Here is a 23,742-nt window from a genome sequence, read left to right on the forward strand (position 1 = left end):
GTAACTCTTGAACTCTTCATCTGCGGTACCCTCCTGCCCACAGTACTATCACAGCAAGAATATCCTCACTAGTTGGAGTCACTTGCTGGCCAGGTGCTGTTACAGCTGCAGTAATCTCTTTCTTATGTTGAACTTCAGCTCCACTGTAACTGAGGGCTGAGTCTGTGACCACAGCTAATACCTTTTTATCAATGTGGCAAGTCATTCACATAAGCATCAATGTGTTCTGTACTCTGAAAGATTTTGCTGGTTAATCTGAAGAAAAGTGATCAGACTGGGCTCCAGCAGTCTTTCCTGAGAAAGAAAAAGTCATTCTGGGACAGTGAGTTTGCACTGGGATGTGCAAAAAACTCCTTTGTACAGGAGTTTTCAGTCCTGGACAAAGCAGAACTCAATTCCGATGGTTCAAATCCAAGGAATTAGTTCACAAACAGAGTATTTTTGTCCATTAGTATTTATCAAGACAGAAACACATGATGGCTTCCTTTTTCTGCTTCAACCTTCTTGAAGGTTGACAGGGAAAACATAATGGACTTGCACAGATTATTTTGTTAGGAACACACAACAAGGGTTCTGTAATTTGCACTGTCCTTTGAAATGTGTGGTATTGCTTCTGATCACCTAAAACCCAAAACGGGCAAGCTGAGAACAGGAACACATGAACGATCACCTTAATCAATTACCTGTACCTTGTGGAATTACAGCAGAGATGAATATGATACTGCATATTTATGTCATAATAGCAAGTTTGATACTCTAAGGATGTGCCAAAATAATTCTCTGTGACTGACTCAACATGAAAGTCTTCCCAGATTAAAAGTTGCCCTCATTTCAAGGAAGAAAAAAAGACAAATGGAGTTAGTGCTGCTATTGATGGAAATTATGTCTGATAATGATGGGAAACTGGAATGCAAATTGAAAAGCTGTCAAGCCACGTGCAGTACCACTCAGTAACCTCACTGTCATTGCATTACAAAAGGGAAAAGAACATCTGCAGTTTAGTGCCTTATGAGCAAAGACTGCAGTACCAGCATTACCTAAACAAACCACATTTTTGCTAATGATGCTATCTGCAAATGAGCTCATGTCATTCCCTGTTTAAACTTTCAGATGCAGCTCAAACATACCTACAAAAACCAAAAATTGTAATCTGGTGTAAAAAAAACCCCTACCACAAAACTATAATAATCCATAAACTATGTATTTGTGTACACCATCTGTTTCATTCAGCTCTACTACGTGAGCTCTGATAACTGTCAATATTATTTTCAAGTCAAAAGAATAGAAAAATAAAAAAATACAGTATTTTCAATTCAATATTAGTAGCAGAGTCCTCAGTTGAACTTTACTGCCATTACAGAAATCCAACTCTACATGTAAGCAAGACAAGAAAATACAGTCCTGCAGTCTCTTAAGACTGGTTGGTAATTCTCCTACCTCTGTAAAAGATTAGGAGTGATTTTGGAAAAAAGTTCTCCCTAAGTGGTCAGTCTCAAATAGTATACTTTTATCCCAAGAGTTTGATTTTCAGGAAGTTAATACTTCCTCACTGGGTCAATTTTTACACCTCCATTGACTTCACTGAAGCTTCTGCAATCTGAAGCAGTTCATGATCAGCCTCCTCCACAGGCAGGCATGAAGAGTTCAAGCCAAAAATCAAGTTCTGATCATGCAACCTGAACACGGCTCCAAAAGGTTCCTTCACATGCCAAATCTTCTGCCCACTTGGATGCTAAAACATTTACTTGAACATCTCAATATTTCACAGCATGATTTCTGCTACTTGCTTCCCTTTACTGTGCTAACTGTACTGCTCATTCTTGAGATGCAGGAGAAGTTTTCTTGTGTTTTGAGTTTGGTTTGATCTTTTTAAATTTGTAAAACACATGTCCACATTGTGAGAAAATTTACTGGAATGTGAAACCATTTTTCTTTTCCTTTATTAAGATCAAATGGATGAAGTGCCATATTCCATATGGCAGTGCGGACTAAGAACTTTATAACTTCAGAAGAATTAAAATATTAAAATGTTTTGAAAATCTCAGACTTGCAGCAGTGTCACTTCTGTAATCTTGCTGGAAAACATGCCATTAAAAGCATTAATTTCAAGCACATACATTCAAGGAGCGTAATTCCTTAGTATAGTAGGAATAATTGGTCTAACATTATCATCTCTGTAGTACTCTTGTATCTCTAGCTGCAATTCCATGTAACCTAAAATTTGAGGTAAAACAGCAAAGCATGCAGTTCCTTTCTATTCTTCATCCCATGGATTTTGCAGATAAATACAGATCCAGTACAAAACCTGTTAGTGCTGCCTCACATAAGTTGATACAACAGCTGGTTAAAATCACTACTATTGAGAAATGGTGCTGGGATCAAGAGGAACCACAACCAGCCCAGAAACCAAACCACATCAGAAAGAAAGGCAGGTCCCCTTTTCTTCTCTACTCAGGAAACAGAAATTATGCTCTGTGGATATAATAAATCAGGGAAGCAAAAAATTCTGAAACCTCCATTTCCCTCTCCTGTGCCTTGTGAGGTCCGAATTCTCCCCTTTGTGTACAGATGCCTCCACCATTCTGCAACATGAGGTCCTTCCACAACTAGTGTTTCTAATTTCTGTGAGATCTTTTGAAAGAGTCAGCTTCAAGCAACACAACCTTAGCTTCCATTACCCAGGAATCTGCTGCCACTAAAATTATTTACAGCTTCCTTTTCCCGTTTTTCTAAGTCTTTGCACGATTCCAAAAGCCTTTCTGTGCTCCACCCACTCCCAGAACATTTGATGTGTCCTTAGCTGTGCAGACCATCAGTTACTCAGTTTATGCATGCACAAGCTTTTAAAGAGTAACATTTGCCAAGCGTTAGCCTAAAGGCAGGATACTCCTCAGGTGTCACAGAACGGAAAAAACAGAAGATCATAGTGTAGTAAATGCTAAAGAATATTCCTAGTGTGTGGGAAGAATGCATAATCTTCAGAAAAAGGAGTTACGTGACTAACTTAAAACTGTTACTGCTTGTCTGTCCTGATCTGAAAAGGTCACTTAACCCTCAGAAAAGATTAAATGGATAAAAGGAGTTGAATCTACAGTGAAAATAATTTGTGCTGTTAGATCATAACAGAAGCAGAGCTTACCAAGCAAATCATTTAATTCTTACCTTTATGGTGATTCCAAATCCAGGCAAAAGACAACTTGAACAGTCAAGCCCTCTCAAAACAAATGCCTACTATAAACAAAGCTCTCTGTTTTCTTTACACTTCTGAAAAAAACACCAACCTTTGGACATTCATTTTGTAAGGTACAATGGTTTATATTACAGAGATTATATTATCTCCTCAACAGCACTACAGATGTAATATTCTTGAAGAAAGAAAATGTATTAATTAAGTAGGCAAGAAATCAATGTGCATTACTCAACACAGCTTCCTGACTTACACCTCATCAGTTTCCAACCATTGCATTTCCAAGCAGAGCTGGGTAAAAAAAAAAGAAACTTCAGAAAAGACCTCAGTTGAAAACTATTTTTAAAATAATAAAATTAAAAGGATGTAGAAAATTCACATAAGTGTTCATGCTTTAGCACATGAAAATGTGATATAACTCATCAACCATAAATAAAGCCTTAAATTACATAGGTATGTATGGCCATGAAACATTGGAATTAAAACAAACCCCTTCCTCCAAATAGACAGACCTCTCATAGACAGAACTGCTCAGTCAATTTGAAATAATCTACTTAAGAATTCTTGAGTGATGTGTAGTAAAATACTTTTCCGTCCCTACCCCAGTCAGACAATAACACAATATATTGCTGAAGTGATTCAGAGAGGTTTTATGTTAAGATCATCACTGTTACCACATACGATCAGGATGCTCTTCCAAATGTGGTTTTAACAGCAAGTGGGCTGTGAATAATTCAATAAATTCTAAGTTTTTGATACTTCTTTCTTCTCTTCTAGATAACAGAAAGCATTATTCTTGCAAATCAACAGTGAATTTCAACCACTAATAACAAAACCAAGGTTTCTTATGCAGATTAACCAAGTTGATACATTTTGTGCATCAGTTTCTATGATGTTACAAATGTCATGTTTACCGAACCTACAAGGAATTAATCCTGATACTTTTACCAGCTCCAGTCAGCAACACAAAATGGCAACGAGGTCTCCATCCTACAACCTTAACATCCCTGGGGCTTCTGGTGCACTTTCAAGACTAAACTTGAGGACACACAGTTGCCATCAAAGCCAAACAACTCTCAGTTCTTTTCCATGAACAAATTTATATTCCCTATCACCACAGTTAAGGGAGAAGCTACCACTGATTTTGTTCAGCATTGAGAGAACCCAGCAGAGCCAGAAGAGGCAGACAACCAACTCACTGCATTATATCTACTTAGTAAAAAGCTTTTCTCCACTTTTCTACCCAGAACACCCAGAAATAAGTTCAATCTCATAGAAAAGTCTGCCTGGACTTCGTGGTGCCACTTTCTTGATTAAACTCTACTAACTACAGGAATAATTTGTCACAGTCAGTGTAAACCAGCATGTTTTTACTTAGCTGTGAAAAGGAAACCAGCACTTAATAAATTAGAGCACTAGAAGAAAACATGACAATTTTGTTATTAATAACTTTTATAGCTCAAATTTAAAAATATTAAGCCAGAAACAATTCAAGATTCATGAAGAAAAATCTGGGACTATATACATGCATAATTAAGAATATCTAAATTCTTGTCAATATTTACTTAAGTTTTTTGTACAAGTTTTTTTCACACAATCATATTTACAAGCACGTCTGCTTAAAACATATGAACATACATCTCTTATAGCATTTACAAATCTTTTGAATATATTGTTTTTCTTAAAAACAAAAGAATATTTCCTTAATTTGACAGATTTGGTTTCAATTTATGCTACAAGACAGGTACTTACTCAGTGGGATGGAAAGAGTTATCATCATTCAAATATCTAAATAACAGCCATCCTACTGGTACCCACGATTTTCACATATGGCTTTAATACCTCTCAAACTCAAAGGATCACCTCACAAGCACCAACTACAGTCCATCTGTGGTACGTTACTAATTAAAGTCTTGAACCTTTGTTTGGGTTAGAACCACAACTTCGCAGACACTTCCTAAGCATGTACTCAGAAATAAGAGGCCCTTTTAATTTAAAGAAAAAACAATTTTGCTTCCAGTCAAGTCAAGCACATATTAAGTGTGTACAAAATGGGATGTATCGGCTTTTCTATACATTCTAGCTACCTTTATGGATTTTTATTATCATGGGATACCACAGTTTTGAACAGATTATATTTGTGAGGATTTACAGGAATCAAGTGAGAGATATTCTGAGAAAGGGAAGAATATTTTTTCCTCAAAATATCACCATTTTTTAGAAAAGAAAAAAGTCTGAGGAGGTTTTTTGCACATGATGTCTAAATTACTCATACAATCCAACTAGTTAGATCACTTCACAGATTAAAATCCATCACCTTGATCGCTTTTGTTTGGGAAAAAAAAAACCAAACTTTTTTACAAATCAAGTAGCCATCTCCTTTGAACGCTATTCTCTAGAGCTCCTGCACTGATTGTTCCACAGTTTGCTCCTCCACAGGCTGCACAGCCTCCTGAACATAAACAATGAATTCAGAAGCCTCTCCACCCTGTGTATAGACAGTCACTGTCTCAATCCCCTCCACTTCATCTGATGAGACCACCAGGTGATGCTGCTCAGACAGCTCCACTGATGCCTGCTGCAGTGTCTCTTGAATCATCAAGGTGTGATTGGCTGATTGCTCCTCTTCTTTTACCTAAGGAGAAATTTGAGAGGTTACAGAAATTTCACCTTTCCAGTAAGTACCAGGTATTACGATGATTAATGGAAATACAGCACACGAATTAGTGATCACCTAGTTTTGAAAGAAAATGTCGGTTTTACAGAAAATGTGATCATTTTTGATTAATGAGTGTATAGCAAGGCAGAATAATGAAAGCAGTAAGACAGCATCTAAGCTAAATGCACACAGAGATGCAAAGTTCCAGGAACGTTGGTCTTTGCAGAGAGCTTTAATCTCTCAGCAGTTGTTCATTCAAAACTGCTCTTATTTAAATAAATCTGAAGTCAAACAACTCTAGTAGCACTGAGATGAGAATCCATACAAAACCACACGAAAAAACTGTACCCATTTCTTTTTTTCCCTAGTCAATCAGGTCTCATAGAAGTATTAAAATTTCATTGTAAACCTTAAAAATTTTCATTGGAAAAATGTGAAATGTAAATATTACTGAAATAGATTCCTAAGGCCTACTGTTTGTGAGGCAGCAATACATACATTATTGAAAGGAGAGTGACAGAAGTAATTGAAAATAACAGAAATTTTACTGAACACTTTGCTTCTTGTCAAAATGAAAAAAGCAACACCATTCAGTGTGGGATTTTAAAGAGTTCATACAGCTGCCTGTCAAGTATTGAAATACAGTAAGCACCAGAATTCAAGAACAAATCTTAATTCTCTACCAGATCCACGCAAAATTCCCATGGAAAGTATTCCAGGGGAGTATAAAAATATCACAAAACTGTTAGTCTTAGGGAGGAAATTCATTCTCTCAAGTGTTAGTGGTAAAATAATCTACTTTTGAGGAGAGAATGGAACAGTAATTTTTCAGTATACAAAGGCATTTGTTAGTGGAAGGTGTCCCTGCAAAGGTTGGAATGAGACGATCTTTAAGGTCCCTTCCATCCCAAACCATTCTGGGATTCTATAATTCAGTTCACTGGATCTCAGTGTGGTCCTGCAGCACTGAACTCGTAAGTGACCTTAAAAAGAACAGGTCAAACATGGTAGATTCTACAAAGTGTGGAATCTAAATCATGCAAATTAGAAAGGGTCAATTTTTTTTTAGTTAGAAGGTGACTCAAAAGTAGAACAATCAAGTTCAAGAAAATATAATTAAGATTAATGTTGTTTAAGAGGGGAGTGGGAACAGAAGGGAAGAACTACAGCATAGATTCCAAGGATCAGTTTGATCCCTTAGAGACCAGTAAGGAAAAAAAGCAGCCCTATATGTTTGTTTTCCTGATGCTCTTTGCTCACTCAATTTTTGTACAGAGTACCCGTTCCAGTGACTTTGCTTTTAACTTTTATATTTTGTGTTTAAAATATCTATCAGTTGAAGATTTCAGAGACACACAAACCCCTCAGGACTTCATATCACTTTGAACTCTCACTCAATTCATCAGGCTATAGAAAGCTTTTTCTTCAACAATAATGAATATGCTCAGGTTTTAAATTATTCAGAGGTCTCTAAGTCAGTATGGCTGTAATATATTGATGAAATATATGTGGATATTATCTGGTGAAAGATTTAACATCTAAAGGGAACCTGGCCATTGTCATCAACCTTAATGCAATAGCACAATCGTACCTACTGATGCTGACTCTGGCTTTGTTGCACAGGATTCAGATTACAGGGATAAAAATACAGGAATGGCATAAAGTCCTTTTCACGTTCTGTTTCTTTTACCAAGTATATCTGAACATTTTATTTGACAGTTACTTTAAACAGCTTCTGCTAAAGTTCAAGCTCAACAACCTACACAATTAGGTGATGCTTCTCTTGACACAATGGAATTTGTAACTACTCTCCGAAAACCAATTTATGTTGTTGCAAAATACAGGTATCAAAGAGTCATCTAATCATAGAATGGTTTGGATTGGAAGGGAACTTAAATATCATCTAGTTCCAACCCCTCTGCCACAGGCATCTTCCAACCCGTCCAGCCTGGCCTTGAACACCATCCCCCCAGGGATGGGGCATCCACAACTTCTCCAGGCAACCTCTTCCAGTGCCTCACTACTCTCTGAGTAAAGGATTTATTCCTGACACCTAATCTAAATCTCTCCTCTTCAGTTTAAAAGTGTTCATCCTTGTCCTATCACTATCTGCCCACGTCAGAAGTCACTCTCTCACTCCTTACATACTCCTCACAAATGGAAGCTTGAGCCCCTCCTCAAAATGCAAGGAGCTAAATCATGAAAAAAACCTTAGCACTGTAAACTTTCTTCTCTTGTTCCTCCTAATGCACCCCCTTCTTTTTTTTCTTAATTACTAAAGAAACCCTAAGTCCTACCTAACACAGTAGAACTCTGGTGAATTCATACACCACACTCTCTTTTCCTGACTGTTCTCTTCCCCTTCCTGAGGTTACCTGCTCATGTCAGCTCCTCTGTGCAAGTAAGGACATGCACAAGATCTGCTAATGAAGACTGTAATGCACAGAGGAAAGTCTAATCATTAGCGAATTCAGATAGGAAGCTGCAGTTCAAAATGTTAGATAATTAGGATCTCCCAGCTTGTTATGAATCAGCTCACAATTACAGCCCTTGATTTTAGAGATGCTCAAACAAATACAGAAATAGGGGTGTCTAAAATGTGGTCCTTTAATTATGTAATATACACTATCTTCTCTTGTTTTAGTGCACTTTACACAAACCTCTAACAACATGCCTCAGGCCAGAAAAATTACACTGCATTTGCCAAGAGCTGTGAGAATGCACAACACAGTATGAGATGGATCTCATCGTAGTCACTCTAAATCAAAACCCATAACTAACTGTAAATATAGTTTTGTGAATGTACATAAATAATGAAGAAAGGAAAATAAATAAAGCACAGTTGACACGAAAATGAAATGAAACCAGAACCTCATTCAATTCAATAGCAGCAATCTAATACTTATTCAGTTTTATACGTTTCTGAAATGAAAATGGCCAATAAAGAAAGTTAATTTAACCTCCCTACCTGACTTTATCCATGTGGGTTTATTACCCTTGTCATGCAGGGTAAAGAAGACTAATGCCCTTATTTCTAGTGTTTCTAGCCTCCAGTATCCTTTTTGGACAGTTATCTGTAATCCTTTTAGTTTGACAAATCATCACATTATTTGGGATATTCGCATTTCAAATCAGTTCAATGTTTACATGCATCTGCTTGGTTCCTATTAGATTGTTCCACAGAGAATAATCTCAAAATGTTAATTTACATCCCTCAAATTGATGAAACAGTGGGACAGCTGCCATTAGAATGAATGAAGTCACTACACTCAATTCTTTTTATTGCCATCTGAAATCTTTTGAAGAGTAGCATCCAAGACCTCTTTTCTGTTTGAGAGCCAGCTGAAAAGCATCTGTCTGCTTATCCTTCGTTAGAGAATGACAGCAAGGAGCTGAAGCCACACACAGCTGGCATATTAAATCAAGTCAGTACCTGCATAAATATTCTTTATTAACTTAATCCGTCTCCACAAAAGCCAAAGGGGCTTTTAGCACCATGTTTTCATAAGAAGCTCAACATTTCTAAATTCCAAATGTTCTAAATTTACATATCCGAGGACCATCCAAATACACGTAAGTAGTCATTAAAAATGAGTCTCTCTTAGAGCAATCTCTTCCTCTCAAAGCAAGAAAGCCTTTTTTTATTTTGAAATAAATTAATTCAAGTCATTAAGGAAAATACACTTCTTCCCTTTTCTGAGAAGGAGTAAAGAAAATATTTCCAGTAAGATGCTAAAGCCTTTTCCTTACTCTAGAGCTCATCCCGTGAAATAATGGAATATCTTTGATTTTATTTGAAGTCAGCAGGAGTTGCAGGTCTGTAGTGTTTAAAACAGTTTTGCTGGGCCTGTCCCCAAATCCTCTGTGGAATCTCTCCCTTGATTTCAGATTCAACGATGCCTTTCAGTTTACCATAAGGAAAAAAATTTAATCACAGAGATCTTTCAGATTTTCAAAACCTTATACTAGGTTACAGATGCTCCTATTTATATCATAAAACACCAGTAAGAAAATATACAAAATATCTACAGAAAGGATTGAGATGAAAGGTGAATCATAAGCATTTTAGATCACAGAGAGCACCTGGATATGTGACGTGCCAGCTGACATTGGTGCCTACAAGTTTTGTTCAATATTGTTTGAATAATCTGAACTCTCTCAGGTCTAGTTTACATATCATTATATTGTGCGAAAAAGACACAGAAAACACTGTAATTTGATCATATGAATCTCTATAATGAGCTACGAAACAATCTGGCGCACAATAGTTTCAGAATAATAAGAGACTTGAGTATGAAAGACTTGCTTTGCATAAAATAAAAACTGCAAGGCATCAAACAAACCTTCATACTGCTGATGCAGATTTTAAAAAAGTTTTAGCAACGGGTTGCTTGAATATATCCTGACAGAGACTGTGACTGACAATGGTTCAAAAAGGCAGAATGGCCTCAAAACACTGCCATCATTTTAAGAGCTCTAACAGGACAGTAATCTTATCTGTATGTTACAGAGATGATGAGAACTCCACAAAAGCTGAAGAAACAGGGCCATCTGCCCCAGTTAACATTTTCCTTTGCTGGTACCATCACGGGAAGCATCAAATTGCTCCATGTTCTAAAACAACTGCAAACTTGACAATCAACATATATAAAACTCCATGTCCTGGCAAATTTTCTAGATTAACATCAGCACCCACCATCACACAGGTACCAATCCAAGCCAGACTGAGATACAGGATGTGCTGCTGAAGTACAACGTGCAATAGCCTGTGACATGACAGCCATGCTAATATTAGATATTTATTTTAGAAGATGTGTTACACTACAAAACTCTGCTCTGTGATCTGCTTTGAGCTGATGTGTAATCGTTGCTGTGCACTCCTACTGCTGTCACTTTAAAGAAAGTGACTTAGCATGGTAGGATTTTATTGGAGCCTGAAGAGATCACAGAATAAAAGGATGAAAGGAACTAAAATAAAGAGTGAAACACATGGAAATCCAGTGTTTTCTGGTTATCCTCTGATCAAGATCTGATTAGTTATTGTAATAGTTGATATACTTATTCTTTAGAGTACATTATGCCTAGGCTGAAAATAGTTTACTATGCTTTTCAGGAATAGATTTAACTCTTCACTTCAGCCTATAGAGCAGTAAGAACATCAGTCCTGTCTCGTATTCCTGAGTGGGAGAAAAGGAGAAAAAAATTCAGCTGCCAACTACTACTCTTTACTGTTAATATCAAAGTAGTGCTTTGAATCAGGACCTTGAATGTATGAGCTACATAGAACAGTTCATGCCCCGAAGGCCTTATAATTTCAGTATAAGAGACAGCAAGCAGACACAGAAAAAGGGACGTGGGGGAGTACAACATAAATGAGTCAGTAGTAGTTCTGTTTGATGAGCATTAGTATTAATACACCAATAGCCTATCCACAGATAATTACTGTCATCATACTTTTGACAAGTAATTGAGAGAAGACAATGAGGTACAAATTGCTCCTCATTAAAAATCCACATAACTAATCACAATATGGAAGAAGGCATTAAGAAACTTGTCTGAAAAAAAGTAATGAGCAATTAAATCTTCATGGACTGCGCAAAGGTAGGAGTCAAAATCTTCACAGCTAATGAGAAATGGGGCTCTAAGTCAGAAAAGGAGTAAAAAGCCTTGGAAAGGAAAAAAAAAAGGTTTTGTTTAGCGTGGCAAAAAAAGGAACATCAAGTGAACAGAATAAGAGAGTGTGATGTCAAGAGAAGGAGAGACAGTAATATTTGAATTTTTCTGAAAGAATACAAAAGGGACAAAACATAATCTGTGAGCATCAGAAAAAAGACTATCAGAGTTAACTGTACCATAAAATAATGATAGCTTGGACAACCATTTTAGCAAAGTGGTTGAAATAAGAGACCATATAAGAGTCATCATGCAGAACAAATCGGCATCATTTAGATAATCACCTGCAGGCAAGGCCCAAGGACCTACCTGAGGAGGAGATCAGCTTTCTGCCTTGAACAACAGGAAAGGTACCCCACAGGGGTGAACAATAAAGTGGACTGCTGATGAACAACCGTGCAGAAAGGCTGATATAATCACCTTAATGATTAATAACAATGGATAGTGATTAATACAATCTTCTTAGCCATCTTCAGAATGAGCTTGAAGTGATGGCTCTAGGGCACACAGACCCAATACAGCATCACAGGACTAAACATAGCAAATTACCAGCAGATTTGTCCATCACTACCTAAATGAAAAAAAAACCTGGCAAACAGATAACAAATTTAACTGGTTACTACAGAGTATACCAATATAAACCTTTGGTTTGGAATCTAAAATTCTACTGTTCTGGTTCAGTAATTTGATGCAAAAATAAAACCTCATATTTGGACAAAGACCTGTACATGCATTCTACACTTTGTGTCAAAGAGATCTGGTACAAGAAATACATTGCACTGATGAAAAATAAATTAATTAAATCAGAAAGTATCTTACTACCATTACACATTCCCACTAACAAACACTGGAAATGGAAGAGCAACAGCTACAAACAAAAAACTAGAGCTGATGGACACAGGCCAAGAAGGGGCAACTCTTGTGATGTTCTGGTCAATGCAGTGAGGGATTCTGGAACTAAAATTCTAAGGATGTTTATGTATTCTGAAACCAAGAAAATGCATTTTGAATCTTGTCTAACTGAAGAATAATTTAACAGACACTATACACTGAAAGAGTTTCCTCTGCAAAAAATAAGATATCAGGGGTGCTCATTTCTGAGGGAAATGTTTCTTCACAAGAAACTCAGTATTTAAATCAAACAAATGTTTAACTTGGAACAAACTTCTTAAGGAACAATTAACATCCTTATTTGATGTACACAAGCTAAAAGACAGAACTATATACATCAAGGCAGTTTGTAGTTAAACACTCTCTGTTCCTGTAAACAGACAGATACACTGTGTGAAAAGTCTGTGAACAGAGAGATTGTAAATCAAGGGTGTCTGTGATACTGGCATGACTGCTCATCCTCCAATCCTGCCTTTATATTCAGCATGTGAGCTAGGAAAATAGTCCACCTATATAAATAATGGATTGAACAGCCTCTGCTAGCAAAATAAACAAAAACCCAAATGAATCAATCTCCACCCTCAGGCACAAGGGCAAAAGTACATCTGTAATAGGCCACAGAAAGTCAAATGAGCAGAAAGGGAAGTGTCTTGGTTTACACTTCCAGTGCTTCCACCTTGCTACGTGCTCTGTTCCCACAAAACTGCTTTCTCCCCATCTCCTGCCTATGTTTACCAATCACTGTGAACAGTACTTCCTCCCTTTTCTAAGCATTTATTAGCCTCTTTCCTAGTTATTCTTCAAATTTAGCACTCTCCTCTTCCTTTTCCTCACCTCATTACTTTTTGGTCTTTAAGCAGTGCAGAACAACTCAAATGTCATGCTATAAAGAATTATCTTCATTAGCTCTTTATTCCAGAGAAAGATCTGGACTGGATCACTAGTAACTGAAAAGGACTCAAATTCACACTCCTGCCATGCTGTGATCAAAGCTTCAGAGTGGATTTTTGTCAGTCCCTGATCATACTGGTAAAACTTTATTACATTATTAACTTCTTTTTTTTGGGCATTTGTTATATACTACATTCCTTAGCGGTTGTATGTTTTCACAGCTGTCACGCAACAAGATTTCTTCCAAATTAGATATCAGAAAAAGTTTAACTTTGATAATTGATTAGAATACTGACTTGCAGGCAAGAATAACCTAAAATCATTTCAGGCTCTAGACACAAACTTTGAAAGCTCCCATACATATGACATTGTCAGAATGATTCTTATTTCCCAATCACAATTCAAACTCAACAAGGCTAGCTTTGCTTTTTTGGGGTTTAAAATCATAATCTGAATCCTGAGCCAGGCTGGGATTGGCTATTTTTATGTTATCAAAGCATTTTCTTTTATAAAATCATTCCTATGAACAAAAAGCAAGAAGTTTCCAAAGTCAAAACTGAAATCTTTTTCTTCTCAACATGCAATTCAGGAGCTGGGAGCTTTGAAGAGACAATGTGATCTTGCCGTCACATCCATCATGTGTACTCATGATTTAAGATCCCTGTGGTAAGAAAACAAGTAACCCAGAACAATAATTTCATAGAATAATCCCTCCTTTCTGTTTTGTGACCTGGTGGAAAACAATTTTAAACTTACACCGCTTAGACCTAACTAATACATCAAATATCTTCCAAGATGCTGAAAAGGATTTAGAGATAAAGACAATTTGTTTCTGGAGGTAAAAGTCTTGCATTACCCTGAAGCTCTATGAGTACAGCACACTGAAGGTATGTGAGCACACAGGTTAAGGAAGTGCTAAAGCATGAGGATGGCAGCATTACTGACAGATGCAGCATAATTTTAAGGATCAAGAGTAAATGGGACTTTTATGAGTGAAAAGTAAGGAAAGGACAACTGTGGGAGAAAGAAATTTCCAGGGAGGAAATGGAAGACAAAAAATAGGAACACTTTAGTGTTACATTTACAGTAAAAAATACTTTTAAAACATTCTAGTAATTTACGATTTCGAAGAAATTTCTTGGTGCTAATAGAGAAATATCAAGGCAACATGGAAGGGCTAGCTAAAAATGAGATATGAAGGTAAGAACTAAAATGAAAAATGGATAATGTATGTCCTTAGAGAAAAAAAGAAAAAACCAAACATAACAGGATAAAAATCAGAACTACAATAAATGTTAAGGAAAAGAAAATGGACTTGAGCTGCTAAGCAAGGACTCGGTGAGGCCATTAGAGAACAAGAGTGGAAATTCAGTGACAGATGATGTTGATATATTGCTGACACCCTGAATGAATTCTTTGTCTCACAATCCACAAGAGAAGCTGAAAGTCATAGAAGAAAGTTTACAATGCATTTTTCAGAAGGAAAGTGAAATCTGCACATCTTAAGGTCACTTCAAGGTTAACAATTAGGAACCTACTACAGTTAAAACCTCACAAATGAGGGATATCCCACAGAAAGCAACTCTGTACTGAAGAAAAATCTTGTTCTGAACAGGGAAGGAGTAAGTCATGTTAATAACATTTAAAGACTTCTTTCCCTCAGATTACAAATGAGCAATCTTCTGGTGGGGAAGACAGGCTGGAATGTAAGTACAGCTCTATAACAGAACAGACAGACTTTGATAAAACACTGAATTATATAAAAAATTAAAAGAGAAAAAATAACAGAAAAATGAAAGAAGAAAAATTTAAAAAAGATAGATCATCATCATCTAAAGAGCTCCCCTGGTCCTTGCTGTGCTTCCATAAAGCCCACTAAAGGTCAGTGAACAGTAAGTCACCTGATCTTCCCCTGGGAAATCACAGATCTGCAAACTCCTGTACACACAGAGTGAAAAGTACTGGGGCTACCAGAGAAAGAAATGAGCAGGCATTTCAGAATGTGCAAGAAACATGTTCACAGAGGAACAGTGCCTTGAGCATCAGTGTAAATCCTTAGCAAAAGTCATCATAAACAGAGGAAGCACAAGATCACTCGGGTTGAGAGGTATCTGAATTCTTCACTGTTTTTGCTTCTGTGCCACTTAGACATAGGAGAAAAAAGCTGCTTTATATTAAAAAGACTCTAAAGTGGTGGTGGGGAGGGAGAGGAGATAAAAAAATGAAGCAGCAAAGAGATCTGTGCTCCAAGAATTCAGTATTTCATTTGATATAGGAGTGGAGCTTGTAAGAGTTTGACATCAGACCAGTGAGAGTCACTGATGTACACAAGGTAGGGGAAAAAAAAGCGATCAAGGCTTAGCAGCTTGTAAACTCAAAAGGCTATAAATATGGATTAAGAAGCAAGGAAGAAAATTAATTTGGAATATAAATATTTACTTAGAAATAGCTACCAGCAAATTCAGATGGTCTAACAAGGAAGATGATAGATTTTAAGATGAATCAGACATTGATCAGATTTAACAACTGGAGGAGGAAGAATCATCAGATTTTTTAAATTATGTATTTTTGATAACATTCAAATATCAAAACATTACTTCTTGGTAGCTGTTACTTTAGTAGCCCCTTTCTCCTGCACTTTTAGTAGGAAGGCCTCAAAAGATGCATTTTTAAGGGAAGAATTTGTTTCAGTAACATTTACAGACAAACACCAATGGCTAATACTGCATTCAACCCCTAAATAGATCATATGTAGAGCACAGTATGCACACTGGCAATGACTTGACTGTAAATGTTGCTTTGAAACTTGCACTAAACTGCCTCTTCTCTTTAATGACTGAATTTAGTTTCCAAATTTGGATCTATTAATTTACAAAAAAACCCACCCCAAACTCTTACAGGGTTTCTAATCAAAATACCTGTTAAGGATTTCAAAGGAACATCTCAAAACGCTCTGTCTTGAAATTCTTTCTCCATGACATCTGGGCAGCAAGTTTAGAAATTATCAAATACTCCACAGACTATGAACTTCCCACTTCGGTGAAGCTCCCATGAACTCAATGTCCACAACGCTACAAAAAAATGCTGAACTCAAAAATTAGTTCTAGCATTCAGAATAATCAGTTTTGGTTCATTTAAATAAAAGGAGTTACTTAAACTCTTTGTGAAGTTAAAATTTCTCATGTACTTTCCTTCCCTCGCCTATCAACCACATTGAGTGCAGAGACCCCAGTGAACTGATGAACACAATGGGAAAAGGGATAAGCAAAGACTTACGATGAAATAGAAGGAATAGGTGGAGTCTGGAGTGAGGAGAATGAAAAATGCCAGCAACAAAGTTAGCAGACCTGTGAGGAGGAAATACTGAGCAAAAGTCTTGATGTTTGAACCCAATAGGCACCTCAAATTGAAAATTATTTCCTTCTACTTGCTGCACCAAGGACCTCTCGATTCTTTTAGATGGCAATGGCATTAAGTGCCTGTGCACAATGCTCAAAAAAAGCTGTATTTTCACATACATACACATGTACACATATATGTGTATTTATTCAATAGTATTTTACATATATACAAAAATATATGCATTTTTCTATATTAAAAAATATATATGCATATATGTATAATTATGTATATGTGTAGACATAAACAGACATACACACAACACACAGTAAAAAAACAGTTCAGAAAAAATTCTATACATGTCTTGCACAGTAATTTAAAATCTGGCCCTTGCAAAGTAACACCTACTTCACAACAAATATATGAAAATTAAATATATGTGCTTTAGAGAAGAAAAGAGCTCTTACCTGTTTTACTACTGTCACCGTGCCAGGCGCCATCGTAACTACAGAAGCAACTGCGGTGGCATCGTGAGACTCTGAACCCAACTCAATGATTTGCTGCAGGATGTTTACAGCTGTTGGATCAAGTCTTTCACCTTATCAGAACGAGAGCAGCCACAAGATCATTACAGTAAAACAGCTCTAAGGGTATGTGAACCAAAGTGGTACAGGCTCTCTCCTTCCCCTCCTGCCTTAGCCCTGGCTCACTGTTTGTACGTTTCTAACAGCTCAGTAACAAGACACTCTAATAACAGAACTATGGCAGGGAAATATTCACAAAACAAATGTGCCCACAGAATACATGAATCAGCAGGTGAAGCCACACTGATCACTTTTATGCCTATTTGAAAGAGATCTAAAAGAACACATTGAATAAGAAACAACAAGCACAACTCACAACAGTAACTGCAAATTAGTGAAGCGGCAAGACTTTATAAACCCAAATGTGTATTTGCCAGACATTCACCTCAAACAGAACCTGACTAAATACCTATAACCACAGTCAGAAAGCAAAAGAAACTGTCAGACTTATGTAAAGCTGCCTTATATTTGCTTTAATCACTGTTAGAAATAGGAAAGAGACAGAAAATAGAATAAATCTCATCTCTTAATCCCAAACCCTTTCACACCGATGTTGATATTGCAATGGAAACCTAGGTCAGATAATTTAATTAAAACCAGAAAGTGGTTATATATTGTTATTTACATACAAAACAACTTTATCTGAGTACTGAAAAATGTTTGCTTGGTTTTTTTCCTATAAAACTGCCTTTAGACAAAATGCTACTGTTTTTCATACTGAGAGGGAATATGCTGAAAGAGTATCTGAAGCTGGTTGCACTAAAAAGTACATCATTCTACTCTGAAAACTACAGCCTTGTGCTTAAAATCAAAACTGCCGTGTGCAGCATATTCCAGAATCATGTTTATTTATTTATTTGTATTATGAGCTATAAAGACCACGATGGTAAACAACTGTAAAATGGTGTCTTCTGATAACTACTTATTTTTATATATATAAAACCAAAACACATAAAACAAACCTACTTTAGCCTCTGATGTTTTAACACTCTCAGAAATCTGGACATTTTTTCTTTTCCTCCATTTTTTGTTATTTCTCCCTTAGCAACCATTATCTAATACCACTCTTTTCTTCCTCAGTCTGATACAGAATAGCTCACTTAGTTTTGTGTGCCATCAAAACTGAGTTTGTTAGTACCGCCTTGGGAATGTGGTAAATGAGCTATTCCACCGTGTCACTCCTGCAGACCGGCTGCCTCAAGCAGGGAGAGAAATAATAGCCAGGGAATTGCCATTAGATACACACCATCTACTCTGCCAAGATAGCTAATTTCACAGTATATTTAATAATAGAGGCAGGAAATTCCACACAGCTAATAATAAAGTGCAAAACAGGCTGTGATAAGCATTAACGACTTAAGGATACAGAAATTCATAAAGAATGGTAATTTCTCATTTATCCTCAAAGAAAATATAGCCCCCAAGAAGTAAGTTCTGGATGACTAATTTCATCATTTTTAATAGATCACAGGAGATCTTATATTGCCCAGTGTACTCAAAAGAATTAGGTATTTATGAAAAAAAGATGTATTTTGTGTTCCAACCTAGAAAAAAGGTAGCTTACCATTCTCAGAAGTATATCTAAGGTTCTGTAATGCAGCTACAGCAGCTTGAGTGCCTTGAACATCTTCTCCAGCCTCCGTGATATGGACATACTGAGTGGATGCTTCTTCAGAAACTTCAGCAGTTAACTTGGAAACAAAACCCAGCCAAGGCATGAATAATCTCATTTTAGCAATTTAAAGAACAATATGGAATGTGATTTGGACAACAAGTATTGTAACAAGAGTTATAGAAATACTGTGTGAAACAGAATTCAAGAAGAATATTACATGGGAGTCAGGATATCATCCCACAATTTTCTTCTAGATTCTAGTTCAAAAGTTGTTTTAAATATACTAAATTATCCTGATTTATTTTTGTTGCAGTTATTTTAGAACTAACAATAGACTTCTATTGTATTAGGGTTTAGCAGAGACCTTTTGAGCAAAATTAATGCAGATCTGGTAAAACATGACTCCAATTTGAAAGTAGCATTTTGTTTCAGAAAAGTTATCCTTTCCATGAACTATGTTTTTCAAGACAAGCTCTTAATATGTACTCCTGCTCTGATGGGACTCCTTCTTTATAGCCAGTTCAGCAGCAGAGACATGTCTGCACACGGGATGTCCTCTCATTTTTTTAACTTTGGGCATCTACTGGGAAGGTGTACAGAGAATCATTTGAAATGTGGATACAAGACTTTGAAGGACTACATTTTAAAATGCTTGTCCTGTCTTCTTTGAATAACTGTCCAAATAGAACCTAATCCCGTATTTTTCAAGGACTTAACCTTCTGTGTGTGGATACTCAATAACTATTAGACAAGACCCGAAGGTCAGCTCTCACAAATCAGGCATTAGATTAATAATGGGGGCCAGGCCAAAATTTAGCAGAAGAGGTCTTAACAGCGCAGGTCAGCCAACTGCAGTTGACTTCTGGCTTCTTCCTCTCACTGAACATCAAAACCAGCCTACTTAGGCAGTGGAAGAGACTCAACTTGCCAACTGTAATTTTTTAAGTAAAGGTGTCTAAATCTGTGTTTTTTTCCAGAGATTCTGCATCTGCAGTCAGTTCTGCTCTGTAAGGGTGAGAGTTTCCATTTTAAAACAAATTGCCCTAAGTATGACAGCAGAGGAAAGCCTGAAAGGGGTATTGTCCTCTCAAGGTAGCTGCCCTACCCTACCTCGCCCCAAATGGAGAAAATTCAGGTTGTTTGGTTTTTTCCAAACTCAGTTTCTTAGGTCTAACTTGACTTTTTTAAAGTCTGATCTTAGAGATACTGTGATTTTCACAGAATCACAGAATAGTCTGAGTTGGAAAGGATCCACATTTTCCATATACTTTGGACTGAAGTTGAAACCACAGAACAAATGATAGAAGACTTACTCTGTATAATATTACAATTTTTTCAGCTGTTCAATTTAAAGATTCAGTTTTCTAGATTCTAATCTTCTCTGGACCAAGAGATAACTTTTTTTCATTAATTCAATACAAGTTTTCAGCTTTACTCATCTTGCAGTTAACACCAATTAAAATTTGGCATATAAAAATGCAGTAAGTTTTCCAATTTCACATCTTTTTTGCTAAAACTTTCAGCCTTTCTGCTGCAAATAGAGGACTAGAGTGCTAAAATGCAAAAAATAAGCATTTACAAGGTTGTTAATCCTACCATATATTAAAGTTTAACAGTCATAGCAACGTATGCATCAAATGAAGATGAGATCACACAACCTTCTAAGCTTACATGAAGTCAAATCTACATTTCTGTACAGTTCTTATTATTATCCTTCCTTTTCTCCCCAGAATTTTAAAAGATCTCAGGGTCAAAGCCATGGCAACTTTGTTTTACCTCCCACTTGGTCTCCCCATCATTTTCCACCAGCTTCATTCCATGCTTGTTTTTAAGGTGCCTGTTGAACTCCCATTTTGTACCGTACACAAAGCTGCAAACAGGACACTTAATGCCACCTATAGAGAAACACAAATAAATTCCTTGAGTTATTTTCATACAAATTCTTTTTCAAGGCAGTAACTGTTTAATTTGATCCCATTTCTTAAGTTTCAAACAAACTAATATTTTTTGATACATTATCAAAGTAAACTAGGAAGAGTTAACAACGTAATGTCATCTTTAACAAATTATCTTTGCTTATGAGAGTTTTATGTTAACATACAAAACTGTAAATCTAAGTTTTCTGTGTACAAAATGATGCGTAGCATGAATTTAGCACAATGTTCACTGTGTCAGCATGCAGTATTACAGGTAAAAAACTGAGTATGATGAAATCATAAGAATCAAATTTTCTACATTTGATTAAGCAGCTTTTACTTTTTTTTCTTATGAAAGTCATTTGGCCAAGTGTCACATCTCGGCTGCTTGTAATTATGCAAATAAGTATTTCTCTTTTTTTCCCCTCTATTGACTAAAGCAGAATAAAAATAATCTGCACGTGATAAAGTGTTGCATTAGGTGACCAGAACTCACTCTAACAAATCTAATGGCTGGGGAAGTGCCTCATGCCACTCTAGGAACTATGATACCAGATGGCTGACTCCACATTACTGTGGCAAATGATAATTCTTACCCATCATGTTCAAATACTTCAAAGAGACTCTCAGAAGCTGGTTATAAGCCAAGACCTGGTTGCACAGCCTTTTATAAATAAGGTGATTAGAAAAAAAATCCCATTTTACATTAATGAAAACCTACCATATGGTATGCTACCAGGTGAAAAGAAATAAACTTTTTATTTTGATAAAACAGAATATAACTACACACAGTCACTAGGGTATTTCATCAACCCTTATTCCTCTAAAAATCCCCCTCTTTGCTCTCTATTATGGGCCTTTACCAAATTTTACTGTTACAGTAGATGCTCAGTACTCCATCTTAAACAAAACTGAAACAGTTTCACTCAAATAGCTCAGATTAGAACAAAGACATATTTAGTTACAGTAAATGAAATTACATATTAATTTCACACCAATCTGTAGCATTAGAAAAAAGCCATTGGAGTGAAACAGTGAACACTCTTCCACATTACTTTGATATCAAAACTATTTTAACACATCAGGTAAATTAAATCTGTAACTTTTGTCATTATGGCTTTAATTAAAGAACAAATAACAGAAGCATAGAATTAAATTGGTAATACATAACTCCATGTCAGTGAGTTGATATGAAAGCTCAGAAAAATTAGTTTTATATCATTCTTTAAAATAATAGGTGACATACAAAGTCAATGAACTATACACCTTAACTACTTTCAAAACCAAAACTGATGTTTGCAGCAAAATACTGCACACAGATATTGTATAGCTCCACAACTTGTTTCCACTGACATCTGCTCTCCATTTTATTTTTAGCCTTAAATCTCCAAAAGACAACTATTATTTTCTGTCCAAAGAAAGCATGTGATAGTATTTGTATAACAGAACATAGAGGCCACAACTGGATTGTCATGTATGTACTGCACAAGTCACTGCACAAACACAAAGTGAAAATCTGTCTCTCAGATACAAAAACAAAACAACGGATGGTAGGGAGTATCCATGAGGAGAAAAGAAACAATTTGGGAAAAATGTTATGTGCTCTGCCCAACACAAAGCAAAAAAAAATAAAAAACAAGCTATGAAATGAGCAGGGCCTTGCAGAAAAACTAGTGGGTAATGCATATCTAATATTCTTGTACCCTCTGCAGAATACATCAAATTCTCATGCTATTTATTTTCCTTTATTACTTTAAAATACAAAAATAAATGTCAGATCACAGACTTCTATTTAAACTAAGAAACATACACACATACTGCAAAATCCCAAGCATTTCTCTGATCCTAGGTGATCTCAATTTCTAATACAAGCTCAGAAATTAAATACTGCTGTCTATCCTTGGCAATGCAGTTGCTGAAATGAACATGGTCCCTTCTATGAATCATTCATTTATTTATAAACTCATTCTAGGAATCTTGAGTACAGTCCAGCAGTCTACATTCATATAAATATTTCCAATTAAGATTATTTGCAGTGCCTGCAATGCAATCAAAACCCAGCTGAGAGTAGAGAAGACAAGCAAGTGTGAGGGAATTCACTCTGGGCTCAGTGGGTAACTTAGAACAAGCAGAATACAATATGAATAGATATAGACAGCTTTTATTAGATATTAATCTTTGTTACTTTCCCCTCTCAATTTATTTCCAAATCCTCTTGGCTTGCTGGTTCTCTCACCTTTTCCTTTTCATCTACAGTCCTTTCATTTCGAAGGATTTGTTTAATATCAGGTCTGAAAGGTCTTCTTCTCTTATATGAATACATGAATAATTTCCCAAAATTGCTCTTCGCATCTATGAATACAGTAAACTGGAACTAAATAGAAGCTTGTCAGACAGCAAGGTGCAACTCCTGGCCCAAACAGCTCAGAAACACATAGTATCATAGAATGGTTTGAATTGGAAGGGACCTCAAATATCGTCTTGTTCCAACCCCTCTGCCATGGGCAGGGACACCTTCCAGTACATCAGGTTGCTCAGAACCCCATCCAACCTGGCCTTGAACACTTCCAGGAATGGGGCATCTACAGCTTCTTGGGCAACTTGTTCCAGGACCTCACCACCCTCACAGTAAAGGATTTCTTCCTAATATCTAATAACTTGCATGACATACAAGTGTCATATATGACAAGTATGACATACTTGTCATACTGCCTAATGTGTCCACAGTGATCTGTTTGTGCTGTGTAAACCAAATAGAGAACATCATCTGATTTCCAAATCAGGAAAACTTTTATTAACTTCAATAGGATTCATGTTTATAACCTCCAAAGGCAAATGTTTCCCACAAGGAACACTTTTCCCCCAGTGAGATACCAAAAGACTGAGAAAAACTGATGTTTCTATAGCATGCTAAGAAATCTGTGATTCTGTGTCTGCAGGGCTGATCTCCAGCCACTCCTCTCCCCATTTAGACTCATGTCACACAG

General features: G+C 36.4%; 1 protein-coding gene across 5 annotated transcripts in view; it reads right to left on the minus strand.

The window, feature by feature from the left end:
* Positions 1–3,358: 3,358 nt before the first annotated feature.
* The window catches only part of ZFAT (zinc finger and AT-hook domain containing), a 124,816-nt gene continuing 104,432 nt past the window's right edge, over positions 3,359–23,742 (minus strand). For all 5 annotated transcript variants that reach the window (XM_027711338.2, XM_027711337.2, XM_039384376.1 and 2 more), the window contains 4 exons: positions 20,616–20,734; positions 18,789–18,915; positions 17,108–17,238; positions 3,359–5,822 (listed from right to left, as the gene is read on the minus strand). In XM_027711338.2, coding sequence (XP_027567139.1) covers positions 5,583–5,822; positions 17,108–17,238; positions 18,789–18,915; positions 20,616–20,734 — 617 coding nt within the window. In that variant the 3' untranslated portion in view covers positions 3,359–5,582. The remainder of the gene's footprint in view (positions 5,823–17,107; positions 17,239–18,788; positions 18,916–20,615; positions 20,735–23,742) is intronic.

The sequence above is a fragment of the Pipra filicauda genome, unplaced genomic scaffold, assembly GCF_003945595.2.
Source record: "Pipra filicauda isolate LSUMZ 115617 unplaced genomic scaffold, ASM394559v2 scaffold34_size3990699_pilon, whole genome shotgun sequence".
Taxonomy (NCBI): domain Eukaryota; kingdom Metazoa; phylum Chordata; class Aves; order Passeriformes; family Pipridae; genus Pipra; species Pipra filicauda.